A 26,706-nucleotide genomic window follows, 5' to 3' on the forward strand; every position below is an offset into this window, starting at 1 on the left:
TTGCTCTTGTGGTGGGCGTCCGACCCACCTGCCACACACCGACCAGACGCTCGTCACTCCCATCCGAAACAATCTAGATTCTGTACAACAAATAAAGATGTCTCTTCAGGGATCGAACGACAAGGAGAAGCTTGAGAGCCTCTGCAAGAAGACCTACAAGGAGCAGGCCGTGTGGTTCCTCAACGCGTTCGCCACCCCCACCCCCGCACTCCGCAAGATTGGTGTGGTCCTTACCTTTCATCTCTTGGCTGCGGCAGATTCTGGGGAACTACGAAGGACGACGCTGAGAAGTTCTGGAAGTTCGTTGCCAAGTGCATCGAGCTCGACACCGACAAGAAGGCGGCGGGCAGCGATCTTGATGAGTTCCAGGCCCATCGCTTCCTCGAGCACTTCCAGGAGTCCATGACCGTTCAGGTTCGCCCCCCCCCCGCGTGGATTTCTTCCTCCTCAATCCTTCGTTCTTTGACACATCGCTTTCGTTTTCGTTCTTTGTTGGGACCTTGGCAAAACGCCACCGCTGCAGGCCATGAGGGACCGGCTCAGGAACACCGGTGCCATCAGCGCCGGCCAGTTTAAGCGCGTGCCTCTGACGCACATGCTCACCTTCAAGTACAATGTCGACTGGCACGAGCTTGTGAACGCTGGTACGCTCGCCGTCGTAACCTCCTCGTCAGTGCTCACTTCGGCCCCGCTCACGCGCGCGTTGGCGTTGCACCCGACACAGTGCAGGGAGACCAGGAGGAGATCCGCAAGGCCCAGAAGATGCTGGACGAGGTGAACGCCGCGTTCAGCGAGGCCGAGAGCAAGAAGGAGGAGGCCACGGCCGCCCTCCACTCAGCCAAGCAGAGGGAGGAGGAGCTCAAGGCCGCCAAGGTCGAGCTCGAGGCCGCCCTCGCCGAGCTGAAGGTAAGATCGTGATACAATAATCCTCAAATGGAGCGACACACACACGCTAATCCGTGCGATCGCGTCAAACCCCAGGCTCAGGAGGACGCCTACAACCACAAGACTGAGGACCTGAAGAAGAGGAGCGAGGAGGGCGGCGTCGTGCAGCGCAACAAGGCCAAGAACGAGCTCGCCCAGCACCTGGCCGAGGACCCCTTGCCGCTGCGCAAGGCCAAGATCACCCAGGAGGCCGCCGTCAAGAAGACCGAGCGCGCCGCCGTGGCCGCCGAGGCCGCCGCGCAGGAGGCCGCCCGTGCCAAGGAGGCCGCCGAGGCCGCCTTTGCCGAGGCCAGCAAGCGGGTGGAGGAGGCCGAGGCCTACCTCGAGAAGGCCAAGAACTCGCTCCCGCACGGCGGTGTGTGGTGGATGGAGAGGGAGCTGCATGAGGCCAAGGCCTACCTGCCCAAGAGCAAGGGCGGCTTCAACCCCAGGGAGAAATAAGCGCCTCCACGCACCACCTGGTCGAGGAACTAGTTCTAATCGACGATAGTAAACGCTGTACACTGCATCGCCTTGCCATCATCTCGCTTGAGAGATCTTCCAGGTTGCTCCTTGAAGATGGAGCACTGGGAGTGAGAACAAGCGAACGAAAGCTTCTCTCGGTGTCGGGGGGAAATTACCGGCGACCAAAACCACATTTTTGACTTGGCTGTTTGGGCCGTGTGCATTTTCCTCGATCTGGCGAAGTAGATTTAAAGCCGTTCATTCGCTTCTGTCAACCCATGGTAATCTTCGCCTCCCTTTGCTGGCGTGTTGGACAGGGCGGCTGCCCAGTTCGATGCCATTTTCTCTCAATGAATGCGCGATTGTATGCTGAATGCGTCCTCTTCCGTTTGCCTTCTAGGCGTCGAAGAAGGGTGGCAAGGCTCAGCCTAAGGTTCCTCTCAACACTCTGCCCAGCGAGGAGGAGCAGAAGAAGGTCCTCGAGGAGGCCAAGGCGACCCTCAATCGCGAGGCCTTCTTCATGAAGCGCTGCTTGGTGCGCCCCCACAGTGATAATTTTCATTAATTTTGCGAGTGATTCTTACCCTATCGCCCAATTAACAGGATAACAAGAAGCTCATGGAGGCGCTCAAGCACGCCTCGACCATGATTTGTGAGCTCAGGACCTCTCTGCTCTCCCCCAAGAACTATTACGAGCTGTGTACGTCCCCCCCCCTCACGCTGCCGCAGGGCCTCTTCTCTGCATTTGCCAATGCGCCGGTTTCTTCAACCCATTCATTTATTCACCATTTTGGTTTTGCAACAGACATGCAAGCTTTCGATCAGCTGCGACACCTCGAGGCCTTCCTTAGTGAGGAAAGGCAGAGCGGCAAGAAGCTGAGCGAGCTCTACGAAATCGTCCAATACGCTGGCAATATTCTTCCTCGCCTGTACGCACACTCCCTTTCTCCCTCACCCCTCCTCTTCTCAGGCCATGCCTGCTCTCTTCTTCTTCTTCTCCCTCTTCTTATTCCCCTTCTTCTTCACATCTTTCAACTTTCTCTTTCGCGACGCTGCTCATGCGCGCGACTCTCATGTGAGTGATGGTGACCTCGCTGCCCATTGACTCGCGTGCACATGACAGGTACCTGCTGGTGACGGTGGGTTCGATCTACATCCGGACCAAGGAGGCTCCCGCCAAGGACGTGCTCAGGGATCTCGTGGAGATGTGCCGCGGCGTGCAGCACCCCACGCGCGGCCTCTTCCTCCGCACCTACCTCTCGGAGATGACCAAGGACAAGCTGCCCGACGTCGGCTCCGACTACGAAGGGTATCATCATCATCATCGCACCACCACATCGTCACCATCATTGTGTCGTCGCCAATTGGCTCACCTTCCCCCCTTTCCTTCTGTCATGTATCGTGTAGGGCTGGCGGCGACGTGAACGATTCGATATCGTTCATCCTTCAGAACTTCACCGAGATGAACAAGCTGTGGGTGAGGATGCAGCACCAGGGCCCCGTGAGGGACAAGGCGAGGAGGGAGCAGGAGAGGCGCGAGCTGCGTCTGCTCGTCGGAAAGAATCTCGCTCGCCTCTCTCAGCTCGATGGCGTCGACGTGGCCATCTACAAGGAGGTGCGCGCACCTCGCCTTTTTTGAGCCATCTGGTGCAGTGGTGCTCAAGTGTAAAGTGGCACGCGGTGCCTTCTTCTTCCTCTTCTACTATGTCAGGCGGTCCTGCCCCGCATCACCGAACAGGTGGTCAACTGCCGCGACCAGATCGCGCAGCAGTACCTCATGGAGATCCTCATCCAGATCTTCCCCGACCACTTCCACCTCCAGACCCTCGAGCCCTTCCTCGATGTACGTCCGTCGAGCGGTTTTCTTATTCTTATTATTCTTATTATTCGAATCATTATTATTGTAGTATAAATTTGATACATTTCTGTCTTCTTCTCCCTGTGACCACACAGACATGCGCCAAGCTGCAGCCCACCGTGGACGTCAAGTCCATCGTGGTGAGCATGCTGGACAGGCTCGCCAATTTTGCCGCCCAGGAGCCCACCAACTTCCCCCGGGAGATCGACGTCTTCAAGATCTTCTCCAGCGCCATCACCAACATCATCGAGGTACTAATCGCGACCTATGAGCTACCACCTACTATGAATGGCCTGGCCCACAGCGCCTCTGACGCGCTCTCAACTTGACATGTTTTCTTCTTCTTGTTATATAAAAACATGCAGCAACGTCCCAAGATGACTGCCGAGGACATGCTCGCCCTGTACGTCTCGCTCCTCAACCTGTCGCTCAAGGTCTACCCCGACAAGCTGGAGTACGTCGACCAGGTCTTCAACAACACCACCACGTTGCTTGCCAAGCTCAAGGAGGACGGGTACGTTGTCCGCCAACCCCCCAAGCCTGTGCATTACGCCGACCTCCTCTCTCCTCGCTCCTCTCCATTCTCTCACACTTCTCTCTCTCTCTCTCTCCCCTCTTCGTCTCCAGCGTTGACTACTCGGGCAAGGAGTGCGTGAAGCACATCCAGAGCCTGCTCAACATCCCGCTCTCCATCTACAACAACGTCCTCGTCCTCCTCAAGCTGGACAACTACACCACCATCATCCCTCACCTCGGCTACGCCAACAGGTAGCCAGCCTCCCATTCGTCCCGTTGGTTTCTCGACTCAACGTTTATTATTTATTATTTATTTTTTTGCGTCGCAGACGTAAGATTGCGCTGGAGATCTTGAACAACGTCATTGCCAACGAGACCCGTATTCCGGAGGCCGAGGACGTGGCCAAGCTCTTCCTGGCCATTCAGCCTCTTCTCAAGGACGAGGAGGACCAGACCGAGATCGACCCGGTTCGTCCCACCCCCTCCTTTTATTTTACTTTACTTTTGTTTCTGTTTTGAAGCTGACGGTGGTACGTGTGTGTTTGTTTTTTAAAGGAGGACTTCGACGAGGACCAGAACAAGGTGGCTTCTCTCATCCACCTCTTCGACAATGAAAACGCCGAGAAGCTCTTCCTGGTATGCGCTGGCCGCTACACTCGCACAAGTCTCCATGTTCGGTTCAATTCTCATTTCGATGTGTGTTGGTATTTGTTTTGTCGTTTTGTGGGAACGCGTAGATCTACGCGACGGCGCGCAAGGTCTTCGGCCAGGGCGGCATGAAGAGGATCAGGTTCACCCTGCCCCCGCTCGTCTTCCGGTCCCTCCGCCTGGCCGCCGTGCTCCAGGCCAACGCCAGCAGCGACGACGAGTGGAACAAGGTCGGCAAGCGCGTGTTCAAGTTCGCTCACGAGACGGTCACGGCCCTCGCGCGGACGGACTACAAGCAGCTGGCCATGCGCCTATATCTCCAGTGCGCCGAAGCCGCCTCCCGGGCCGGATTCGAAACCATCGCATACGAGTTCCTTACACAGGTAAACCACACGACACACACGCCACACGTGAAGCTTACTTGACGTCTTCGCTCATCGTTCTTTTTTCCACCCAATGCCAGGTTTACGAAATCTACGAGAGCGAAGTCGCCGAATCGAAGGCCCAGTTCCGAGCCATGACCGAAATCATCGGTACGGCCTGCCTCTGGCCTCTGCGCGCGCAGTGGGCGGTGGGTTGCTGATCAATGGTCCTCCGTTGCATCCCCCACCCCACCCCACGTGCAGGCACGCTGCAGACGATGCGGGTATTCGGGGAGGAGAACTACGACACCCTGTCCACCAAGACCGCCGTGCACTCCGCCAAGCTGTTGAAGAAGCACGACCAGTGTCGCGCTGTCTACATGTGCTCCCACCTCTTCTGGAAACCCGACGCTGAGGTAGATGTCATGCCAGACCACCCAACACCCCGCGCGCACGACCATCCGTGTACTCATAACATTATGCGTGTGTGCAGGGTGAGGGCTTCAAGGAGGGCAAGCGCGTGTTGGAGTGCCTCCAAAAGTCGCTGCGCATTGCCGATGCCTGCATGGACTCCTCCATGAACGTGAAGCTCTTCGTCGAGATCCTGAACGAGTATCTGTACTATTTCGAGGCCAAGAACGAAGCGGTGCGTCTTCTCTCTTTCGCTCCCCTCGCCTCCGCTTTGGTCTTCATGCGGACTCACCCGTGGGCTCGCTCTCTGTGGTGCAGGTGGCCCCGAAGTACCTGACCGGTCTCATTGCGCTGATCAAGACCAACCTGGGCAACATGGAGGCCGGAGAGGCCGGCGCTGACGGCAACTCTGCGGAGAAGGCCGAGCAGGTGAACACCTTCTACAACAACACCCTCAACCACATCAAGCTCAAGAAGAAGAACGCCAACGGCCTCGCCTACGGTGACATCGACCTCTAATCCTGTCGGCCCCGGCCAAGTCCATCACCACCCAACTCGCCCAGTTTTCGTTCTCATAAACCAACATCTGCACTCCAACGCAATGCTGCGCAGTTTTAATCTTTTATTCGACAACTCGCACCTTCATCTTTTGTGTTGCGTGAAGATGATGTTGTGCTCAGTGCTCAGCACTTACTGGGCGCTGGGTCGCGCGGGCTGGTGGTTGTTTTCGGCGGAGGGCAAACGGGCGGGCTGGCCCGGGGCCTCGTCGCTTCGCTTGCCCTGTGGGGGCGCGGGCGTAGTGCTCAGCATGGTCGCCCGATCCCGGGCGTTTTTCTCTTCGAGGGCCTTGACCCGACGCGCCGCCTCCAGCTCGGCCTGGATGTGGGCCTCGGACACGAACGAGCGCCGCGCCCAGAGCGGAAGGGCGGCGGTCGAGTTCTTCGCGACGAGGAACTGGCTTCGGAGGCCAACTGCTCGCTGCATACTTCGCTGTGCTTCTTGTTCTGATGTGTACGCCTGCGGTGGTGCAGAAGTGATGTCGGCCGATTGCAATCTGGGTCGAGCAGACTGGGTTCCTCGCACCGTTCCAGCCTGAGTGCAACCAGCAGAAGCCACTAAGAAAATTGCCTGAAACTCAGCATTTTATTGTGCACCTTTATTGCACGATCAACCGGCCACCTTAAACCAGGGCAACGAGCTAGAACGTAACTTGCAAGAACGACGAAAGCGAAGAAGCACTAATGGGAGGAGGCAGACGTCAGAAAGGGGCGGCGGGTGCTGTGCCGGCGGTGGTCCAGCAGCGTCGTCAGCCGAGGCAAAACGTACACGGAGGACAGAAGAAGCAAAGGGAAGGGCGGCACGTTGCTGACGTGAGCCCGCAGTTCGCCACCCACGAGGGCGACCAGGCCCAAGGCCCGAGTGCATGGCGTACCTTCTTCGCCCAAACCGATCCACGACGCCAAAAGGTACCCACCGCCATTTATCTTAAAAACTTAATTACTTATTTATTTCTCAACAACTTTATTTATTTGTATTTTAAAATACAAATAAATACGAGAGTAATTCATTAATTAAGTTTATTGTTGCGTGGGCCAGGTGATGGTGGGCCGCCTGACGCGGGCCCTGCTCACGCAACCGTTCGAGTGGCTGACGGCCGCCGACAACGATGTCTCCACCACGACGGCGGACGAGAGGGTGGGCGAGCTGACGGCGTGGGTCAAGGCGCGCCTGCGCCCCACCCTCCGCCGCTCCCCGCCCTCACTGCAGCACCACCCCTGCAGCGATCCATCGTCATCGTCGGACGAAGAGGCGAGCGGCCGCGATGACGATGACGACGATGACGACGACGATGCCGATGACGACGACAACGCTGACGATGACGACGAAGAGGAAGATGTCAAGCGGGCGGCGAACGAGCGGAAGAGGAATAAGAAGAGGAAGCAGAAGGCTGTCGATGTCGAGTGGGAGGTGCAGATGAAGTCGGTGCAGCTGGTGGCCGCGCTCGGCGTGATCTGCGGCAAGAACCTCCCGCGGCGCTTCATCGCCGACGCCCCGCTGCCCGCGACCACCACGTCCAGCCCCGCGCAGCGCAGCGCCAGCGCGTCGCAGCCCGTCAGGACCACCGTGACGGCGGCCGGCAGCAGCAGGACGAAGGCGCGCGCCGCCTACGCCGAGCCCGCCGACGCGGAGGGCGCGCTGAGCGACCTGCTCATGGACGTGATCCGCACGGTGAACGACGTTGAGAGGAACAACACGGACTCGGCGGAGGAGGGGAAGGAGGAGGAGGCGAGGGAGAGGCGGAGCGCGCTGCGGGTGGAGGCGCTGGAGGCGCTGGCCGTGGTGTGCTTCATCTTGGATGATGCGCGCATCACGAGCGACGTGTGTCGGTTCGTGGCCGAGTGCTATCTGCGGAGCGACGGTGCGCGCGGCGATGGGGCCGAGGTCGATGAGCTCTGGGCGGCCTACGGCGCGCATGACTCGAGAGAGGAGAACAGCAGCGACGAAGACAGTGACGACGACAGCGACAGCGAAGAGAAAAGCGAAAGCGAAAGCGAAGAGACAGAGAATGAGCCATCCGGCGATGAAGCGGAGGACGAAAGCGACAGCGAAGAGAAACCCGAGGGGAGGCGACACACAAGCCGACGCAGCCGGGCGATTCCAGCGATCGATGCGGCCGAACTGGCGGAGGCGCTGCGCGTGTGGACCTTCCTGCTGAGCCTTCTGCCGCAGAACGAGCTCGTGTGCGAGCTGGTCGGACCGCACAAGCGCGTGCTCGTCGAATTGGTCTTGCTCGACACCGATCCCAGCACCGACATCACCGGTAACACCGCACACACCGCACACTGCACACCGCACACATGCGCTGACCTCAGCTCTTTTTTTTCTTTCCAGCGTCGTCGGAAGTGCGAATGCACGCGGCCGTCGTGCTTACTGTCCTCGCTCTCAGCTCTGGTGATGATGATGCAGACGAAGATGAAGAAGATGATGAGCAACATTCGCTTGACAGCGACGTCATGACGAACGGCGACAAGCACCGCCTGGTGGCGATGTGCATGGAAAAGGCGCGGGCGAGAGCAGGCGAGCGGGTGCGCGGACGCGAACGGAGGCTGAGCCAAAAGCGCGAGCGGGCCTGGTTCCGCGGCCTCGCCGCCCAACTGGTCGACAGTCTCACCACCTCGGCCGCCGCCGTCGCGGGCTCTGCCGCCGGCATCGCAACGGCCACGGCGCGCAAGGCCAAGCGAGACGAGAGCGGATGCGAGGACTACTTTCATCGACAGAAGCAGCACGCATCGAAGTCGGCGGCGGGGACGCCGGGTCCGCGCAAGGTGGAGACTCACGTCATCTTCAAGACGCAGCACCCGTATTACTACTCGACCATCAGCGAGCGAGGGCCGATCCACCTTAACCAGCTCGACGGGTGGCGCTGGCGCCATGTGCTGAGCTTCCTGCAGCGCTACTTCGGCTCCCAATTCTGGCCCATGTTCAAGGCACGCTTCTGCGATCAGGCTTACGCCCGCCTTATGCGAATAACTGACTGACCTCACACACACACGCGCGATACACACGACACACGACACGCACCTGTGCAAACAGGCGCATCAGCAGGTGCGGGAGGCTACGAAGCTCCTGCCGGCGGGGAGCTGCGGCGCAGATACTGCCTGGCAGCACCTGCTGCTCGGTCAAATCCAGCTGCTCAAGACCAACAAGGCCACCCTGAAAGGCCAGAAGACGCAGACCAAACGGTAAACGTGGCTCCTGCAGCACTTCGAGTGTGCAGTGGTTTGACGACAGAGCGTGTGCGCAGGTACCGCCGGCTCACCCAACGGAATCAGTTGGGCGAAGACCAGTACCGCCAGGACAAGCGCGGGTATGTCCAGCATCAGTCGCTCACCCGGTGGAAGAAGAGCATCACCAGTGAGTGGCAGGCCACCAGCAACGCCTACTTCGCCTGGTAGGCCAACCGGTGGTGTTCTTTTTTTCCCCTTTGGCCTTGTCCACAGAAAACGATCGTTAATCTGCAGACGTCGATGATGGAGGGAGGATCTTCGATTGGGGCCTCGTCGGGTACTCTTCCGGTTGGTGAGAGCATGACAGGGGTGGAGTCCACGGCCACTACAGAGGTGATCTTAACCCAGGCGCAAGCAACGGCCCTGGTACGCGTTTACTCGATTAATCTCAGAGGTTTGATTGATTTGATTGATTTGGTTGTGTTGAATCACTGCGCATGTGCAGATCATGGAAGTTGTGCGCTATGGAGGCAAGGTGGAGGTACGATTGCGCATCAATCTGTGATATATTGGGGGGGGGGTAGAGATTGCACAATGGGCAAGCCGCCAAATTGCCTCCACTTCGGCGTGTGCATCAGGTTGAGCGGCACGGCCTATGGCGGGAGGTCGCCGCCACGGTCGGGCTTCCGTACCACAGCGACGCTGACGTAGAACGACTGCTGACGCAAGCCTCCACGCTGCGAGGGGCCGCCGGACCCACATGGGAAGAAAGGGAGCGGGAGCGACAGAAGCCCAAGAAGGAACCAACAGCACTGGTGGCGGCGGTCACCGCCCCGCCGGCCGCGGCTCTCCCGACCCCAGTCTCGATCCCGGTCGCCGTCGCAGAGAGCATAAGCAACGAGAGCGGCGGCGAGCAGCCGGCGGCTCGTGTTGAGGCGCCGGCGAGCGTAGTCACAACAGAAGCGACGGACGGCACAGAGCCAGCGAGCAGGAACGCTGTTGTTGCGACACCCGCGGCGGAGACGACGACGGCACCCGTCGCCTTGGCAGTTGTTCCCACCGAGACCATCGACGGTGGCGGCCAGACGAGCAAGACGACGGCCAAGGGGAAGGAGAAGGGAAACAACAAGACTGACACCGCGGCTGCGGCCGAGGCCGAGGCCGAAGAGGCCGGTGGCAACAACGCCAAGGAGAAGAAGCGAAAGAAGAAGAAAAAGGACGGCAAGGGCGCTGAGAGTGCTGAACCGGTACAGCGCGACTCGTCGCGGCAACGTGATGCGCCAGCTACCTAACATCGCGTCGTGTGCCGTGCTGTACAATGCAGGAGGAAAAGGGGGACGTGTTCACGGTGGAGAAGATCGTGGGCAAGAGGAAGCGAAGGGTATCGTGCTGCACCCAAGTGTGTGTGTGTGTGTGTGTGTAGCGAGCTCACCACGACTTGGTCACTTGGTGCTCACGCTGTGCGCTTCTCGTGCTTCTCGTGATTTTTGTGCGCACGTCACAACACAGGGCAAAGTGGAGTACCTCATAAAGTGGGAGGGATATCCGGAGGCCTCAAACACCTGGGAGAAGCAGGAAGACGTGTTTTGCACCGGTGAGCAGAGCACCCACCACTCCCGAGATAGGGAGGCAATCAGGACTAACACTGCAGCTGCACCACCGATCACTCACTCTCTCTCCCTCTCTCTCCAGAGCTCATTCAGGCGTTCGAGGCCGATCTGCAGGCGAGGTCCGCGAAGCGCAAGCGGAAGTCGACGGGCGACGCCAAGCCCACCACCGCGGGAGGGGAAACAGAGAAGCCGCAGACAACGTCGGCTTCTTCGGTGTCCACCGCCGATGACGACGAGCTTCTGAACCAACCGAACACAGATGGAATGGACCTGCAGGACACAAGCGAGGGCATCGGTAGCCCAAAGGTAACAACAGATCCACCCACTTTAAGGGAGTGCCCTTTCTCTTTCCTTTTCTCACCAACGGGTTCATGACTGTGGCGTCTCTTCTTCTTCTTCAGGCTAAGAGGCCCAGGACGAGTACCGCGTCCGACACGAAGACTACTACCGAAGCAACCGAGGCCAAGGTGGGCTTTGACTTTGGCGACGAGCTCGAGAACATCCTGGGCATACAACGATCCAAGGACGGCTTTCTCTGCGCTTACGTCTCTTGGTACGCCGTCACCCGCACCTTCACCTCCTTCATCTTCATCGCCAAAACGGCCTTCCTCACCATTTCCATGGTATCATCATGCCCAGGCTGGGGAAGGACGATTGCTCCTACGTGCCCACGCAATTGATCGCCCTCAAGTCGCCACAAAAGCTCATCGCCTTCTACGAGTCGCACATCCAGTTCGACACCAGGCAGTAGTGGCATCCTCGTGTCGTGTCGTGTTCGCCACACAGCACAGCACGTATGTCGACAGCATTTCCCACATACCCCAAATAGTTGCGTGGCCGTTGCCAAGGAGCTTTTGTTGTCGACAAACAAATTAATATCCTGCCCGGCGACTTGCCTGGCTACACGTCTTGTTGGCCTTGCGTGTCTTCTGCGGAGAGAAAGAAACATACCGCGACAGAGCCGCACGGACTCTAAGACACACCATCTCCTGATTCGATCTTGTGGAAGAGAGAGATTAGATTGAAGCCGAGGAGCGTAGGATTGAGTGAGTCTTGTTTCAACCACAGATCTGAAAGCGAAGATGGAGAACATCACGGCGGGAAATGAGGCGCAGGGCATCGAGGACATGATCCACCTGGACACCATGAGCGAGGAGACCATCCTCAAGAACCTTGGTGTTCGCTACAGCCGCGACCAGATCTACGTACGCTCAAAAACAACAAAATCTCCTCGCCAACGCGCCTTTCGGTCTCTTCTTATATTCTTTTTTAAAAATTATTTCTCTTTTTATTCGCCTCACTTCGCACGGCTCGTGTCGTCTAAAGAATTAAAATGAATAAGGGCCTTATTGTTATTAGGCTAATAATTGAGGTATATTATTTGTGGTTGGCACTCGTTATTTTTCTTGAATTTATTTATTTATTTGTATTTATTTATTCTTCTTGTAGACCTACACTGGCGCTATCCTGGTTTCCGTCAACCCCTACCAAGCCCTCGTACGCCTCCCCCCAACCTACGCCACAAATACACGACACGACACGACACGCACCGCACGCACCGCCCAGCACGCACGCACGCACCACTCACACGGCACACACGCGGCCTGCAGCCTATCTACACAGCGGAGGTGGCCAAGCGCTACAACAACAAGCCGCTGGGCGATGTGGAACCGCACATCTTCGCCATCGCCGACGTGGCCTACCAGACGATGATGGAGGACGGCGGCAACCGGTCGGTCATCATCAGCGGCGAGTCCGGCGCCGGCAAGACCGAGGCCACCAAGCTGCTCCTACAGTACCTGGCCCTCAAGACTTCGGGCGTCAACAAGGCCCACAGCGCGCCCGAGACCGCCAACAAGAAGAAGTCACTCATCGAGCAGCTCATCCTCGAATCGTCACCCATCCTCGAGGCCTTCGGTAACGCCAAGACGGTGCGTGTGCGTGTGCGTGTGCGTGTGCGTGTGCGTGTGCGTGTGCGTGTGCGTGTGCGTGTGCGTGTGCGTGTGCGTGTGCGTGTGCGTGTGCGTGTGCGTGTGCGTGTGCGTGTGCGTGTGCGTGTGCGTGTCTCATCACTGCTCGTCGTCACTCTACTTTCCGCAGGTGAGGAACGACAACTCGTCTCGATTCGGCAAGTACATGAAGATCGATTTCGACCCGCGCGGCTCGATCGCCGGCGCCAAGATCGAGAACTGTGCGCACCTCTTCTTTTCCCCTGCCCACTTTCTCTCTCTCTCTCTCGAGAATACAACACAGCTTGAGTCGAAACTCAAAGCGTCTCAATCTCAATTCGCAACACAGATCTGTTGGAGAAGTCGCGTATCGTGTACCAGGCGCAGGACGAGCGTAACTACCACATCTTCTACCAGTTCTGCGCCGGCCTGTCGCCCGAGGAGAAAGGTTCCTTTTCCTGTCGCGCTTCGTTCTTAAATCGTTCGCTTCGTTTTTTAAAATCAATTTTCGAACTGATCCGTCTCGCCCCCCCAGAGCGATACAAGATCGGAGCGGCGACGGACTTCCACTACATCAACCAAAGCGGCTGTCACACCATCCCTCACGTCGACGATGCCAACGACTTTTCCGAGTAAGCACCCGCCACCGCCATCGCTGCCTCGTCCGCCGTCCTTCGGGCGCGTTTTCTTCTTGCTGACCCCCTCTCCATCGTTCAGGGTGCGCAATGCGTTGTCGGTGCTGGGCATCGGACCCGAGGAGGACATCTGGGCCGTGGTCGCGGCAGTGTTGCACATGGGCAACATCCGCTTCGCCCCGCAGGGCGACGGCTCGACCGTCGTCAACACCGACTGTACGCTTTATTTTAACTCCGATACCAGCATGGTCAAGCAAAACCTTAAGTGAACGCACGCTCATGGTGTGTGTCGTGTCGTGTTGTTGTGTGTGTGTGTGTGTGTGTGTCGTGTTCACTAGCGCTTCAACATGTGGCGACCAACCTGGGCGTGTCGGCCGAGAAGCTCGCCGAGTCGATGACCGTCCGGTACAACAAGATCCGTAACGAGGTGTTCAGGGTGCCGCTCAAGCCCGAGGAGGCCGCCGACGTGCGAGACGCCATCGCCAAGGCCCTCTACGGCCGTCAGTTCAATTGGCTGGTCGAGCGCATCAACCGCTCCATCTCCAAGTCGGCCTCGACCAACGCCCGCTCCTTCATCGGCGTGCTCGACATCTTCGGCTTTGAGAACTTCACGGTTCGTTCTTTCTTAATTGGTTTGCGCATTTCCATCGAAACTCGTGTGCTGACCTCACGTGCGTCACGTGTTGGTTTTGTGTGCAATGATGCGAGTCTAGGTCAACAGCTTCGAGCAGTTGTGCATCAACTACGCCAACGAGAAGCTGCAACAACAGTTCAACCAGCACATCTTCAAGCAGGAGCAGGAGGAGTACGAACGCGAAAAGTGCGTTTTTCCCCCCGTAGCCCACTCGTCTTATATTTCCACCCAGTGTACTGGCAAGGCCACTAACATGTTATGTTTGACACCACATTATTTCAGGATCTCGTGGGAGACCATTTCGTTCAACGACAACCAGGGCTGTATCGATCTGATCGAGAAGCCGCTCGGCGTCCTCTCGCTCCTCGACGAGGAGTGCTTCTTCCCCAAGGTGCGCACCACCTGCTGATCTACAGCACAGGCAAGCGCATCGCGTCGCGAACCTACGTCGGCCTCAATTCGTGTGCGAATGTCAATGTTTCAGGGCTCGGATGGCACGTTCCTGGAGAAGCTCAACAAGGCGCACGAGAAGCACACCTACTACGAGAAGCCCAAGACCCGCGGCGACAAGTTCGTGATCCGGCACTACGCCGGCGACGTCGCCTACTCCACCAAGAGCTTCCTCGGTACCATGTCACCCTCCACCACGCTGGCGCACGGAATGAAAAGAATGCTGACGTCATGTGCATGACAGACAAGAACCGCGATACGATCCCGGAGTCGGCGTCGGCGCTGCTGGCGGGCGCGTCGATCGCCCATGTGGCCCAGCTGTTCCCCGAGGGCATGCCGGCGGCCCAGGCCCAGGCGGCGCAGGGCGGCCGCGGCGGCAAGGGTCGCTCGCCCACGGTCGGTGCGCAGTTCAAGAACCAACTGCTGGACCTCGTCGCCACCCTGTCGGCCACCTACCCCTACTACGTGCGCTGCCTCAAGCCCAACCCCCAGAAAAAGCCCAGTCTCTTGGACAGTACACGCCCCTATCCGCACGCACGCACGCACACGCACCGCCGCACGCGCACGCGCACGTGCTGACGCCCAGCTTCGTGGTGTGTGTGGTGTGTGTGTGTAGATGACATGGTCTTGGCACAGTTGAGGTACTGTGGTATGCTGGAGACGATCCGCATTCGTAAGCTGGGCTTCCCCATCCGCCGAGAGTTCGTGGCCTTCCGCGACCGCTACCGCCTCCTGGCGCCCTCCAGCGCGTGGGAGAAGGACGACCGCAAGGCCTGCAGCATGATCCTCGACGTACATTGTCTCCACGTTTTGTTTTGTTTTGTTTTGTTTTGTTTTGTTTTGTTTTGTTTTGTTTTGTTTTGTTTTGTTTTGTTTTGTTTGTTGTTGTTTCGATTGACCGACGCAATGGTGCTTCATCGTTCTCGATGACTAGGCCGCTTCGTACAGGATGACTCCCGGCCACTACACTCTGGGCCTCACGAAGGTCTTTATGCGCGACGAGCAGGTACGTAGTGGGCCACTGAGGCTCTTGCCGCACACCACGACGGCGCGCGGACTGATTTGAGGGGTGGCGTGGGATTGCAGAGCACGATCCTCGAGCAGCTCCGCAACGAGCACCTGTTGGCCAGCGTGCTTCTCATCCAGAAGACCTGGCGCTGCTACGCTGCCCGCTCCCACTTCGCGGCTCTGCGCAAGGGCGCCCTCACCGCTCAAACGCGTACGTAGCCGCCGCACCATGGAGCGCACGGCCTTTGTGGTTTCCTGACGTCGACACACACACCACACCTACAGACTACCGGAAGCGCGTCGCTCGCGTGGAGTACACGCGCCTCCGTGATGCCTCGATCACCATCCAGACCTGTACGTCGTTGTTCATTCGCATTCCAGGAAAGGGCAACACGCACACGCACGTTCTCACATCGCTCCCTCCGCTCCAGGGACGCGCATGGTCTTTGCTCGGCGCAAGTTCCTGACTATCCGCAAGGGCGTTCTCGCCATGCAAGCCGGTGCGCATTCCTCCCCTCCGCACTTTTGCTTTTCCCTTTCGCTTTCGTTTTATTCGTTCGATGTTGGAGACTAGTAATTAAATGTTGGGTCGTGGTGACGCAGCTGCGCGAACCATGCTGGCGATCAAGGAGAGGGAGAGGCTGGTCCGCGAGGAGCAGGAGAGGCAGCGCCGCCTGGAGGAGATCCGTCAGCTCAAGGACAAGCAAGAGCGCGAGAGGCGCGAGCAGGAGGAACTGCTTCGTCAGGTTCTCATCGCCATTCTTCTACAGCCACCCACGCCCACATCTAGTCTTCTTACCTTCACGCACACACAACACACGCGCACCGCACACGCACACGCACACGCACACGCACACGCACACGCACACGCACACGCACACGCACACACGCACATGTAGGAACAAGAGCGTAAGCAGAAGGCCGAGAAGGAGAAGCAGGAAAAGGAGCGGCAGGAGAAGGAGAAGAGGGAAATGGAGAGGCTCCGCGAGGAGGCCCAGCGCAGGGACCAGGCCGCGCTCGGCCTGCCCGCCAGCGAGACCCTCGCCGACTACCAGTACGGGGTCCCCCCCCCAATCACCCCTCGTCGCCACCCAGGCACCATCGCTCACCCGCTCTCGGTTGTTCGTCTGCAGGGCCATACAGCGAGGCGCCACGGCCCAGAACTTCGCCGTGGAGGAGGTGCCGGCCGAGGCCCAGGCGTCGCTCGACAGCGAGTCCCTCGAGGAGGCGTACGTCTTATGCCCAACCGCAACCCTGGTGTGGAGCGTGACTCAAATTCCTGACCCGCTTGGGCTGTGTTAAGGTGGCTGCATGCGCTGGACCCGCTGAATGTGCCGCCGCCCGATTGGGACCTGCCCCCGGCGCCCGAGGGCCTGCCGCCTCCGCCGCCCGCGCAGGCCGGCATTCTCGATTTCCTGTCGACGCCGTTGTACGGCTACCACTTCAAGGACTTCGCCACCCGCCACTTCCGCCCGCACAAGACCGACACCATCCAGCAGCTCATCACCTACACCAAGGTCCCGACCACTACCACGTCTGTCCTGCGCATTGTTTCCATCACTCACAACCAACCAACCACAACAGAAACCGCTGAGCGCCTCGCTGTTGCAGCTCAACATCGAGGATGCCAAGAACGCCGTCGAGGTGTCGAGGAAGATTCACATCTACATGACCCACAAGAAGACCCTCGCCGAGAATCTCTGTACGTTGGCGCTCTTTTCAACTCCGAGAAGGCGTTAGTGAAACCTAAACGCGGACTGTGTGTTGTGTGTCGTGTGCGCACACAGCCGTGGTCCAGTACATCATCCAGCGCGGCCTGTCGGTTCCCGATCTGCGGGATGAGATCTACTGCCAGCTGATCAAGCAGGTGACGGGCAATCCGACGCCCGAGCACGAGGAGCACTGCTGGGAGCTGATCATGTTCTGCTGCTGCACCTTTGCCCCGGTCGAGTTCCTCAAGTACTTCGTGTGCTTCCTCGACGAGGCCGCCGCCGCCAGCTCGCCCTTCGCCGCCCACGCCATCTTCGCCAAGGAGTCGCTGACGCGCCTGCTGACCACCAGCGAGCGCAAGCTCGTGCCCTCGCTGATGGAGCTCGAGGCCATCCGCAAGCGCGAGCCCATGATGCTCCGCGTCTTCTTCCTGGTATGTACCTTCTTGCCCGCACGCTACAGCGATGTGCACATTCCTGGCAGTCCTGATTTTCTTACATTCATCACATTCCTGCAGGACGGTACGGTCAAGGCGCTGCTGCTGGACAGCGCGGCGACGGTGGCCGAGCTCAAGCAGCAGATCGTGACCAAGCTCCAGATGCAGTTCGCCAAGGGCTTCGCGCTGTACAAGTCGTACAGCCAGATCGAGCGGCTCATGGAAGACGAGGAGAAGATGAGCGACGAGCTGGCCTCGTTCGAGCAGCTGCGCTCCGCCATGGGCGACCAGCAGCTGCGCATGCGCATCCTGTTCAAAAAGCGACTCTACTTCACCGACGACGTGCCCAACCCGCAGGTGCTCGACAAGTCCTCGCTCGACCTACTGTTCGCGCAGGCGGCGGAGGACATCCGCACCGGCCGCCTGCCCACCACGCGCGAGGTGGTGCTCAAGCTGGCCGGCCTCAAGCTCCACTCCGACATCGGTAACTACAACGGTGAACCTGTAGACGACAAGCAAACGTACTATTAGCCTGTCCGTGTGTCGTGTGTGTGTCGTGTGTGTGTGTGTGTGTGTCGAATGTAGTGCGGACAGCTCATCAAGTGATGATGTTGCGTGACCGGCAGGGGTGTGTACATTCCGGCGTACATTCGGTACAAGTTCCAGCAGGAGGACTGGAGCAAGCTGATGGCCACCGAGCAGAAGACCCACACGGGCCGCTCCGAGCGAGATGTACGCCTGCCTCACTCACCTCTCTTTTGCGTGTCCTGCTTGGTTAGTCGTCGGTCGGCCGAACTGATCCGTGAGCCCACGCGTGTGTGATGCCGTGCACCATATGCCATACCCTATAGGTGAGGATCGACTACCTGAAGATCGTGTTCCAGCTGCCGCTCTACGGTGCGGCCCTCTTCGCCATGGAGCTGCAGAACAACATCATCAACCTTGTTCGCGACCAGGGCTACCTCGGTACGTTTGACCTTCATTTCTTTCTCTGCATCATATATCTCTGATGTGTCGTGTGCGTGTGGTATGCGTGTCGTGTCGTGTGCAGCTATCTCGGGCCGTGGCGTGTGCTTTGTCACGCGCGACCAGAAGGGCGAGGTGGTGATGACGAGCTACCTGCCCTACGAGGACATCCTCAACTGGGAGTGCACGCCGACCACCACCTCGCTCACCCTCTCCCTCGGCACCCGCCGCGAAGTGCTCGACCTCAAGTGCGAGCAGTCGAGCGAGGTCGAACGCCTGCTCCGCGACTACACCGGCATCCTCGCCGCCTCCTCCGAATGGGCCAGGTAAATTCCAATTATTTGATTATTATGATTAGTATTCTTATTTATTTGTTTATTTATTGTCAAATTATGAATTATTCAACTCTTTGTTTTGTGGTTCAGGGCGATTTCGGACTATGAGACCGAGGATCCGTCGCTGCTGTCGTTCCGCCAGGGCGACGTGATCAACGTGAAGGAGAAGGATGAGTTCAGTGGCTGGTACAAGGGCTTCAACTTCGCCAACGGCAAGGACGGCGCCTTCCCGCGCGATCTCGTCAAGATGCTCGTACGTGCCGCCCGTCGTCGCCTCGTGGTCCACGAGAGGTGTGGTAGAAGGTTGACTGACGTCTGTTTGTGTGCACAAATTGCGCAGGTGGCCCGGCCGAAGACGACGGAGACGGGCAGGAAGAAGGCGCCCACCCAGTCGACGTACCTCACAACCCGCATGGCCAAGTCCAACCGCCTCAGCGTCGCGCGCGGCCCCGAATCCGATGCCGCCGCAGTTCCCGACGTCCAGACCGCCGCCGCTGGGTGCGCTCTCCTTTCCTTACATGGTTGTGTGCGGTGTGTGGGTGTGTGCAATGTGCGGCCGTGCGTGTGCGGTGGTGTGTGCGTGTGCGGTGTGCCCGGCCAGTGTGTCGTGTCGCGTGGTGTGTTTTCTGATCGAGGCCGCGGGTGCTCAGGGCGTCGGTGGAGACGAGCAAGTTCCGCACGCAGATGGAGGTGAAGGGCACGAGCATCTTCCGCTCGAAGAAGCTCGAGCAGGTGAGCGTGTCGCAGCTCCTCTCCTTCGCGGCACAGCCCATCAAGGCCTCGCTGGTCCAGCTCCTCCCCGAGGCCTCCAAGCAGGCCGTCGAGATGTTCCAGCTCGTCATGAAGTACATGGGCGACTACCCGACGCGCCTGAGCCAGTCGAAGTACGACGCGCTCCCGGCCAAGACAATTCAGATGGCCATCGACAACAGAGAGCTCCGCGACGAGTACAACCTCCTCTCCGCACCCTTCGTTCTTTCTTCACCGTCACTGACGTTTACCCGTCGTTATTTTCGTTCTTCGTTCTTTGTGTACACAGACTGTACTGCCAGCTGATGAAGCAGACGAACAAGAACCCGCGCGACAGCAGCAACGAAAAGGGATGGGAGCTGTTGGCCCTCTGCGCCGGTTGCTTCCTGCCCCAGGACGAGATGCTGGACCGCCTCTACAAGCGCCTCGAAGAGCACGAGCAAGACGCCAAGGTTCGTCGTCGCCCGTCCAATGGCACACACAAACAAAACCAGCGCGCACGACCTAATCGTCTAATGGCATGCGCTCGCACTCCCCGCAGGTGGGTTACTATGCCAAGCAAGCGGTCGACAGGCTCCAAAACACGATCCTTGTCGGCGAGCGCGAGTTGGCGCCGTCTCACGCCGAGCTCACCGGTACGTCCGCACAAGTTGAATTTATCAAATCATTGTCGAAACGATTAGAAAATAATTCTAACATGTTTCTTTTTTCTTGATGTCTGTGCAGCGCTGCGCAACCGCTCGCGTATCATGTGCCGCGTCGCGCTGCCCAACGGCAGCCACCGAGCCGTGCTGGTGGACGCGTGGACCACCGTCGGCGACGTCGTGCCGGAGGTCATCCGCCAGCTCCGGTTCCAGAACCAGCCCAAGAGCTTCGGTCTCTTCGAGATCACGCCGCAGGCCAAGAACGAAATCCGTCTCAAGGTACACTCCCTCTCCCTATTCATTGGCCTTCTGCAACCAACACTCACCACCGCACACGCACCGCACGCACGCACGCACTTACCACACCACACCACACCACACACACACACACACACACACGATCAGGTGCCACTTGCCGATGATATGTTTGTGTGCGATGCGCTGGCCCGCTGGGAGAAGGCGCAGAAGAAGGACAAGAACAACTCGTCGAACCGCATCCCCGACGCCCCGCTCGAGATGCGCAAGAAGCTGTTCTTCCCGCTCGAGCAGGACGACGACCTGGCGCTATCCGAGGAGGACGACATGCTCGCCGACTTCCTCTTCTCGCAGGTCTGCGAGGACTTCCTGTCGGGCCAGCTCCCCGCTTCCCACAAGGACATCGCCAAGCTCGGCGCCTGTCTCCTCCATATCCGCTTCCGCGCCTCCGACTCGTCCGCCTCGATCAACAGGTACGCGTTTCACTCCGAACCTGAATAGGAGTTAAAACCTGAGCCTTGACACTGGGCTAACCGCGCGAAACGCACGCACCACCGCACACAACAGTGGCGTGCTGTCGGAGATCGTGGGCAAGTCGCTGGCCAACAAGAAGGAGGCCCAGCTGATCACGGCGGACATTGAGGAGGCCTACGGCGAGTTCGCAGGCCTGCCCATCATCACCGCCAAGCGCTCCTTCCTCGGCGTCGCCTCCCATCTCCCGCTCTACGGCGCCGCCCTCTTCCCTGCTCGCGTAAGTGCCTCTCCCCGTGTGTGGCATGTCGTGTGCGTGTGCGTGTGCGTGTGCGTGTGCGTGTGCGTGTGCGTGTGCGTTTGCGTTTGCGTGTGCGTTTCACTGACTGTTTGTGTGACGCATGCAGCAAAACGAGCACCCGCAGAGCGTGTGGTTCGCGGTGTCGTCGAAGGGCGTAAGCATCGTGGAGGCCGACCACCCGCACGGGGTCTACAAGTTTTGGTCGTACCGCGAGGTAGCCAACTGGGGCAACACCAAGCAGAACTTCCACCTCGTCGCCGGCAACCTCCAGAAGCCCGAGAAGAGGAGCTTCACCTCCGCCTACAGCGCTCACGTACGTGGCCACACCGCTCTTCTCCTCTCGCCCCCCCCCCCCAAAATCCTACTCGTTTTCGTTCTTTCCGCCACGCTCGTCGCACGTTGCAACACATGTGGCGCTGTAACGAGGCTGGCGTCCTCACATGCAACTCACTCACGTTCCGTTTCACGCTTCGTTATCTGCAGATTTCTGCGATGTACGCTTGCTTCACCAGCAGGCCCGGCGGTGACACCTACCTCCCGTAGGCGGCACGCGCTCGTGAGTGCGAGTGAGGTGCACCTCAGCCCCTTCCGTGGAGCGCGAGAGCCCTCACTCCTTTCTTTAGCCCTATGGTGCATCGTGGGCGCCGCGTGTTGTTGGCGTGTTACGGCCGTTCCTCTAATGCGACAATCCAACCTCCTTTTGTATTCTTCGATTCTTGCTGCTTTCTTGCTCCTGACTTCTGAGGCGCCTCGTTGCTTGCTTCACGTCTCGTGGCGCGCGCCCTGTCTTCTTTGCTTTGGTTGTCCCTTCCTCCTCGTCTCCTTCTCCGCGCTGGGCAATTTCCCGTAATTTTTGGCGTTTGGAGCTTTCTTTTAGTTCACTCCACCAATCGGAAGAGGAATGCATACTATTTTTCAGATACTCGTTCAAAAAACTGCAGTCCGTCGAGCTCGGCTCCGGAGGCGCGAGGACGTGGGGGGTGTTGGTTGAGGTGGTGGCCTACATTGTCTGTCATTGTCGGCCCCTTGTGAAGAAGAAGAGGAAGCACACTACCGCAAGAGAGCATCTCATCTCGTCAGAGGATTATTTTTTTGATTGTTCACCGGATTGCGAGATTGAAGGGAGCGGCAAAGCGTTGGTGAATGCAAGAGGCGTTGGAATAGCGATCGATCAATCATCAACGGCCCGAAAGAGAAGAGAGTGGGATCATGCGCTGTTGGAGGGCTCGACACAGCACTGAACTAGAGGCCTCGGACAAGCCCAAGTACGCTCCACCAACTATTTTACATTTTATTTGTGCCATAAAATTAAAAAAACATGAATAAATATTTTTTTGAATTTATTGACCGCATGTTGGGCGCAGGCGACAGCCCAAGGACCGACACACCACCCCGAAGGGCAAGGAATCGCAGAACCAGCACGACCGCTCGTCCGATCCGTCGATGGGAAGAGCGGCCGATGGTGGCGGTACGAACAGCCGCGGACGTTCGTTGGTGCCGCCCGAGTACCTGTGCCCGCTCACCAACCGCCTCATGCGGTACACCTCAAACCGACCTCGCCCTGCCTCGTGTCGCTTCGTTCTTTTTTTCACATGGCACCTTTCGTTCTTTTCTTTTTTTGGGATTGGCCATCTCGTCAGTGAGCCGGTCATCGGACAAGACGGGCACACCTACGAGAAGAAAGCCATCGAAGAGTGGATCAAGAAGAAGGTGGGTCCTTGCGTTCATCTCTGATCTTCAATCATTCTTTATTGTGACACCAACTGATGAGCTGAGTGTGAACCACACATCTCGTACCCTCAGGGCACGAGTCCAGTCACCCGAGAGAACATGAGCATCTATCTGCTCCTGCCCAACAAGGAACTGCAGAGCAAGATCACTCACTACACATCGACGGCCAACCTTCACGTGATTCGACGAGCCGAGACGTCGTCGTCGACGTCGTCGTCGAAGAACGCGACCAAGACGCTGCGCAAGTCCTCCGGAGGGGCCGACGTCGAGATGCGGGAAATGAAGCGAAGCGCAAAGAACGAAAACGGCGACGTGTCGACGACGACGACTGGCGGGGGAGAGAAGATGGCGGGAAGGGGAAGCGGAAGGACGAGAGCAGCGGGTCGGACACGCGCGAGCGACTCAACACCAGCGGCGGGGCCGGTGGCGGCAACAGCGACCCGGACGAGACCCGCAAGAAGGCCAAGCGCGAAGGCGGCATGAAGTCGTCTGCCGTCGCGCCCGCCACGCTGGCCAACAGCTACATGCTCACGACGACGATGGCGATGGACGCGGTCGAGCACAGCTACATCGGCACCGGCACCGGCGGCCGAGACTGTGATCGTGATGACGCGCTCCACGGCTCGCAGTGCTCGTCTGTCGGCAGCCAACGCGGCGGCTGCAAGCCCAAGTCCCTCAAGGACGAGATGAACCGATTCGTGAAGGACCACCACCATCACCATCACCACCACGGCGCCAAGCACTCGCGAAGGGAAAGCGACGCCGCACACAACAGCAGCAACAGCAGAATGGACGAGCCGAGGAGTTCGGAATCGTTCTACGGCGCGTTCAACGCGTCAAACTCGCGCGAGTCCGTGCACGTGACCACCGTCGAGGAGGACAAGTCGAAAGCAAAGGCATGTGCGCACTGATCGTGGTGTGTGTGTGTGTGTTTCATAACGCTGACACTCTCCCTCTCTGCAAACAGAAACTGTGGAAGGAGGCGCGAAAGCACTACAGGAAGGGACCGCAGCGCAATGAGAACCTTGCGCTGCTCTTTCTCGAGGAGGCCGCCGATCTCGGTTCAATCGGTCCGATTTCACTCCGTCTCCCCAACACGATCTCCACCACCATCACAACCTTACACGTCTGTGCTTCTCCTTTCTTAGATGCGATGTACAAGCTGGGCTCGTTCTACTTCAAGGGGCGCGGAGGCCAGAAGACGCCGCAGCAGGCGTTCCGTCGCTGGAAGGAAGCCTCCGCCCTGGGCCACCTCAAGGTACCACTCACACTTCTTTTCTTATTTATTCTATATATTTTCTTTATTTATTCTTTATTATTTATTATTTTATTGTGGTTATGGCTCACGCCACGCGCTATCGACCAGGCGACGGCCAAGCTGGGCTTTTGCTATCTCAACGGGGTTGGGGTCAGCAAGGACAACGGAGAGGCGATTCGCCTCTACATGGTGGCCGCCAGCGAAGGTATGTTCATGGGCGTCATCGCCATCATCATCATCCACTCGATCGTTGACGCTCACATCAACGATGTGTGCAGATTGCCCAGCGGCGATGAATGACCTTGCGTGGTGCTATCAGAACGGCCAGGGTACGCACCATTCATTCACGACTCGGTCCTCCTGCCACTGGGCCTGATCACAAGCCTTTTGGGACACAAAACAGGGATCGCCAAGGATATGGCCGCCGCTGTCGCGCTGCTCACCCGATCAGCCAAGCAGGGCAACAAACACGCCCTCAACTCGCTCGCGTGGGCCTACCAAAACGGTGCGCACGCGCGCACACACGCACACACGCACACACGATCAACGCACACACACACCGCCGCATTCGCGTAGACTGCGTGCTGATGATGCGGGTGCTGTGGCACTGGACTGTCCAACAGGCGAGGGCTGCGAGAAGGACATCGGGAAGGCCATCGAGCTGTACACCAAGGCGTCGGACAAGGGACTCCCGGTCGCGCGGTGGAACCTCGCCTGGTGCTACCACAACGTCGTCAAGGACCTGCCCAAGGCCGTGGAGACCTACACCAAGGCGGCGGACGAGGGCCACCCGGGCGCCATGTGGATTCTCGGCCGGTTCCTCGAGACGGGGGACATCATGGGCCGTGACCTCAAGCGAGGTACCCTAACCCTCCCTCTGCAGCTCGTCTTCGTTCTTTTTATCGTTCGGCCGCATTCGTTCTTTTTCTTCGCTCTTTGCCCCCCCATACATTGATGGCTGATCGTCTCAACGCGCACAGCTGTGGAGTACTACACGAAGGCGAGCAATGCGAGCCATGCGCCGGCCACTGCCAGCCTGGCCTCGTGCTACTTCTACGGTACGATCCTAGCTCCACTCCACCCGTGCCTCTTCTCTTTCGCTCTTTCGCTCACAACACGACACAGGCAAGGGGGTCGAGAAGGACTTGAACAAGGCGATCCCGCTCTTCGTCCAAGCCGCCGAGCAGGGCAACAAGCAGGTACCTCTTCTTTCTGTTCTCTCTTCTCTTCTCTTTTCATTTTTTTAACTCCGATTGTACCGGTTACAACACAGGCCGAGTTTCGTCTGGGCCAGTGCTACGAGGAGGGCGACGGCGTCGACGTGGATCACGCGCTGGCGGCCCAGTACTACGCGCGGGCTGCCGCCAAGCAGCTCCCCGAAGCCATGGTGAGCCTCGGCCTCTGCTACAAGCTGGGCAAGGGTGTCGAGCTCGACGCCGCCAAGGTGCGCCCGCGTCGTCGTCACCATCATCATCCTCACCGCCCACAGCTGACCACTTTTCGCGTACACGACAGGCGTTGGGCTGGTTCAAGAAGGCGATGCAGTTGAACGACGCCGGCGGAATGCTGCGTCTGGCGGAATGCTATGAAGAGGGAGAGGTACGCGCCACAGCGTCGATCCAACCGCCACCTTAACCACTCGCTGGCAGCGCCTAGGAGTGTTAACGCTCGTTTCCCTCTGCAGGGTGTGGGGGCGAGCGAGACCAAGGCCTTCGAGTTATACGAGAAGGCTGCGATGCGGGGGAGCCCGGTGGCCATGTACCGACTGGGCCAATGCTACGAACACGGAAAGGTGCGCGCCCGCCCGGCCTCGTTGAGCCCGTGAGCGACACTCGAGAAAGCAGCGGTGATCTTACCGCTATCGGTGACGTGTGCGATGGTGGCTGTGTGTGGCACAGGGCGCGGGGAAGGACGAGAAGAGGGCGGCAGCGGTTTACCTGCAGGCGAGCAAGGCCGGCTGTGCCGAGGCCCAGAACTACCTGGGCCTCTGCTATCAGTTCGGCAAGCTCGTGCAGCGCAATCCTGACAAATGTACACTACCCGCGCCACACCACATCCGCTCCGCTTGCAGGCGAAAGAGAGAGCGAGAGACTCACCTCACCCGTTCTCGCAGCTTTCCAGCTGTTCCAGCAAGCAACCGAGAGTGGATTCGTCGATGCGCTCTACAACCTGGGTCGGTGCTATCACCACGGAGAGGTGCGAGACCTTTTTATCTCCGAGATGTCCCTCTGCACTCACCTTCTTCTCTTTCTTCTTTGGCTACGTGGCACAGGGAGTGGCAAAGAACATGGCGGAGGCGGTGGAGTTGTACACCAAGGCAGCTGCGCTGGTACGTCGAACCTTATTTTTAACTCCTATTGCTGCGAAAGTGCTCACCGCGTGTGTGCACAACAGGGACAGAGGTCCGCGCAGTGGAAGCTGGGGATGTGCTACGAGTGCGGCGAGGCGGTGGAGAAGGACATCCAGAAGGCCGTCCACCTCTACATCCAGGCCGCCAAGCAGGGCCACTCGCGTGCGCAGCGACACCTGAGCCACTGCTACCGGACGGGCAAGGGCGTGCCTGTGGACCTTGCCAAGGCCAAGAAGTGGCGGCAGCGCGCAATCGAAAACGGGGAACGCCCCTAAATAAAACAACATACGTTGGACTAGTA

General features: G+C 58.7%; 7 protein-coding genes across 7 annotated transcripts; 6 read left to right on the plus strand and 1 right to left on the minus strand.

Moving 5' to 3' along the window:
• Positions 1–97: 97 nt before the first annotated feature.
• ACA1_265390 (TolAlike protein) lies at positions 98–1,386 on the plus strand (the record flags this gene model as incomplete). The annotated part of the gene is made up of 5 exons (XM_004341371.1): positions 98–186; positions 258–414; positions 524–644; positions 725–906; positions 982–1,386. 5 exons carry the CDS (start codon positions 98–100, stop codon positions 1,384–1,386), a joined length of 954 nt encoding a protein of 317 aa, XP_004341419.1.
• A 281-nt stretch (positions 1,387–1,667) lies between these two features.
• ACA1_265400 (vacuolar sorting protein, putative) lies at positions 1,668–5,703 on the plus strand (the record flags this gene model as incomplete). Its single annotated transcript, XM_004341372.1, has 17 exons — positions 1,668–1,718; positions 1,790–1,924; positions 1,993–2,089; positions 2,195–2,318; positions 2,513–2,698; positions 2,797–3,004; positions 3,101–3,232; positions 3,343–3,498; positions 3,613–3,761; positions 3,875–4,015; positions 4,093–4,231; positions 4,319–4,399; positions 4,501–4,794; positions 4,875–4,944; positions 5,038–5,189; positions 5,267–5,419; positions 5,503–5,703. 17 exons carry the CDS (start codon positions 1,668–1,670, stop codon positions 5,701–5,703), a joined length of 2,469 nt encoding a protein of 822 aa, XP_004341420.1.
• A 171-nt stretch (positions 5,704–5,874) lies between these two features.
• On the minus strand, positions 5,875–6,168 carry ACA1_265410 (uncharacterized protein; the record flags this gene model as incomplete). Its single annotated transcript, XM_004341373.1, has 1 exon — positions 5,875–6,168. One exon carries the CDS (start codon positions 6,166–6,168, stop codon positions 5,875–5,877), a length of 294 nt encoding a protein of 97 aa, XP_004341421.1.
• A 615-nt stretch (positions 6,169–6,783) lies between these two features.
• Positions 6,784–9,140, plus strand: ACA1_265420 (uncharacterized protein; the record flags this gene model as incomplete). The annotated part of the gene is made up of 4 exons (XM_004341374.1): positions 6,784–8,005; positions 8,077–8,618; positions 8,779–8,927; positions 8,990–9,140. The coding sequence occupies 4 exons, from the start codon at positions 6,784–6,786 to the stop codon at positions 9,138–9,140; spliced, it is 2,064 nt and encodes a 687-aa protein (XP_004341422.1).
• A 75-nt stretch (positions 9,141–9,215) lies between these two features.
• On the plus strand, positions 9,216–11,273 carry ACA1_265430 (chromo' (CHRromatin Organization MOdifier) domain containing protein; the record flags this gene model as incomplete). The annotated part of the gene is made up of 9 exons (XM_004341375.1): positions 9,216–9,249; positions 9,280–9,338; positions 9,418–9,453; positions 9,551–10,159; positions 10,237–10,293; positions 10,422–10,506; positions 10,605–10,828; positions 10,924–11,075; positions 11,162–11,273. 9 exons carry the CDS (start codon positions 9,216–9,218, stop codon positions 11,271–11,273), a joined length of 1,368 nt encoding a protein of 455 aa, XP_004341423.1.
• A 331-nt stretch (positions 11,274–11,604) lies between these two features.
• On the plus strand, positions 11,605–21,609 carry ACA1_265440 (myosin VIIa, putative; the record flags this gene model as incomplete). Its single annotated transcript, XM_004341376.1, has 37 exons — positions 11,605–11,727; positions 11,972–12,019; positions 12,133–12,453; positions 12,623–12,713; positions 12,821–12,919; positions 13,007–13,103; positions 13,189–13,322; positions 13,445–13,719; positions 13,820–13,926; positions 14,023–14,131; positions 14,225–14,366; positions 14,435–14,704; positions 14,807–14,982; positions 15,125–15,196; positions 15,277–15,409; positions 15,484–15,552; positions 15,630–15,698; positions 15,802–15,944; positions 16,098–16,252; positions 16,332–16,427; positions 16,502–16,715; positions 16,810–16,900; positions 16,986–17,020; positions 17,066–17,865; positions 17,971–18,076; positions 18,196–18,310; positions 18,396–18,636; positions 18,736–18,898; positions 18,986–19,143; positions 19,296–19,592; positions 19,685–19,847; positions 19,937–20,030; positions 20,122–20,318; positions 20,445–20,767; positions 20,862–21,045; positions 21,173–21,379; positions 21,550–21,609. The coding sequence occupies 37 exons, from the start codon at positions 11,605–11,607 to the stop codon at positions 21,607–21,609; spliced, it is 6,177 nt and encodes a 2,058-aa protein (XP_004341424.1).
• A 666-nt stretch (positions 21,610–22,275) lies between these two features.
• On the plus strand, positions 22,276–26,680 carry ACA1_265450 (Sel1 repeat/Ubox domain containing protein; the record flags this gene model as incomplete). Its single annotated transcript, XM_004341377.1, has 20 exons — positions 22,276–22,331; positions 22,431–22,604; positions 22,707–22,776; positions 22,870–23,109; positions 23,154–23,651; positions 23,765–23,867; positions 23,946–24,055; positions 24,164–24,260; positions 24,334–24,384; positions 24,459–24,560; positions 24,679–24,915; positions 25,036–25,113; positions 25,181–25,254; positions 25,329–25,499; positions 25,571–25,654; positions 25,740–25,847; positions 25,954–26,086; positions 26,169–26,251; positions 26,328–26,384; positions 26,450–26,680. 20 exons carry the CDS (start codon positions 22,276–22,278, stop codon positions 26,678–26,680), a joined length of 2,757 nt encoding a protein of 918 aa, XP_004341425.1.
• Between the last annotated feature and the right edge of the window lie 26 nt (positions 26,681–26,706).

The sequence above is a fragment of the Acanthamoeba castellanii genome, assembly GCF_000313135.1.
Source record: "Acanthamoeba castellanii str. Neff unplaced genomic scaffold scf7180000084770, whole genome shotgun sequence".
Classification (NCBI taxonomy): domain Eukaryota; phylum Discosea; order Longamoebia; family Acanthamoebidae; genus Acanthamoeba; species Acanthamoeba castellanii.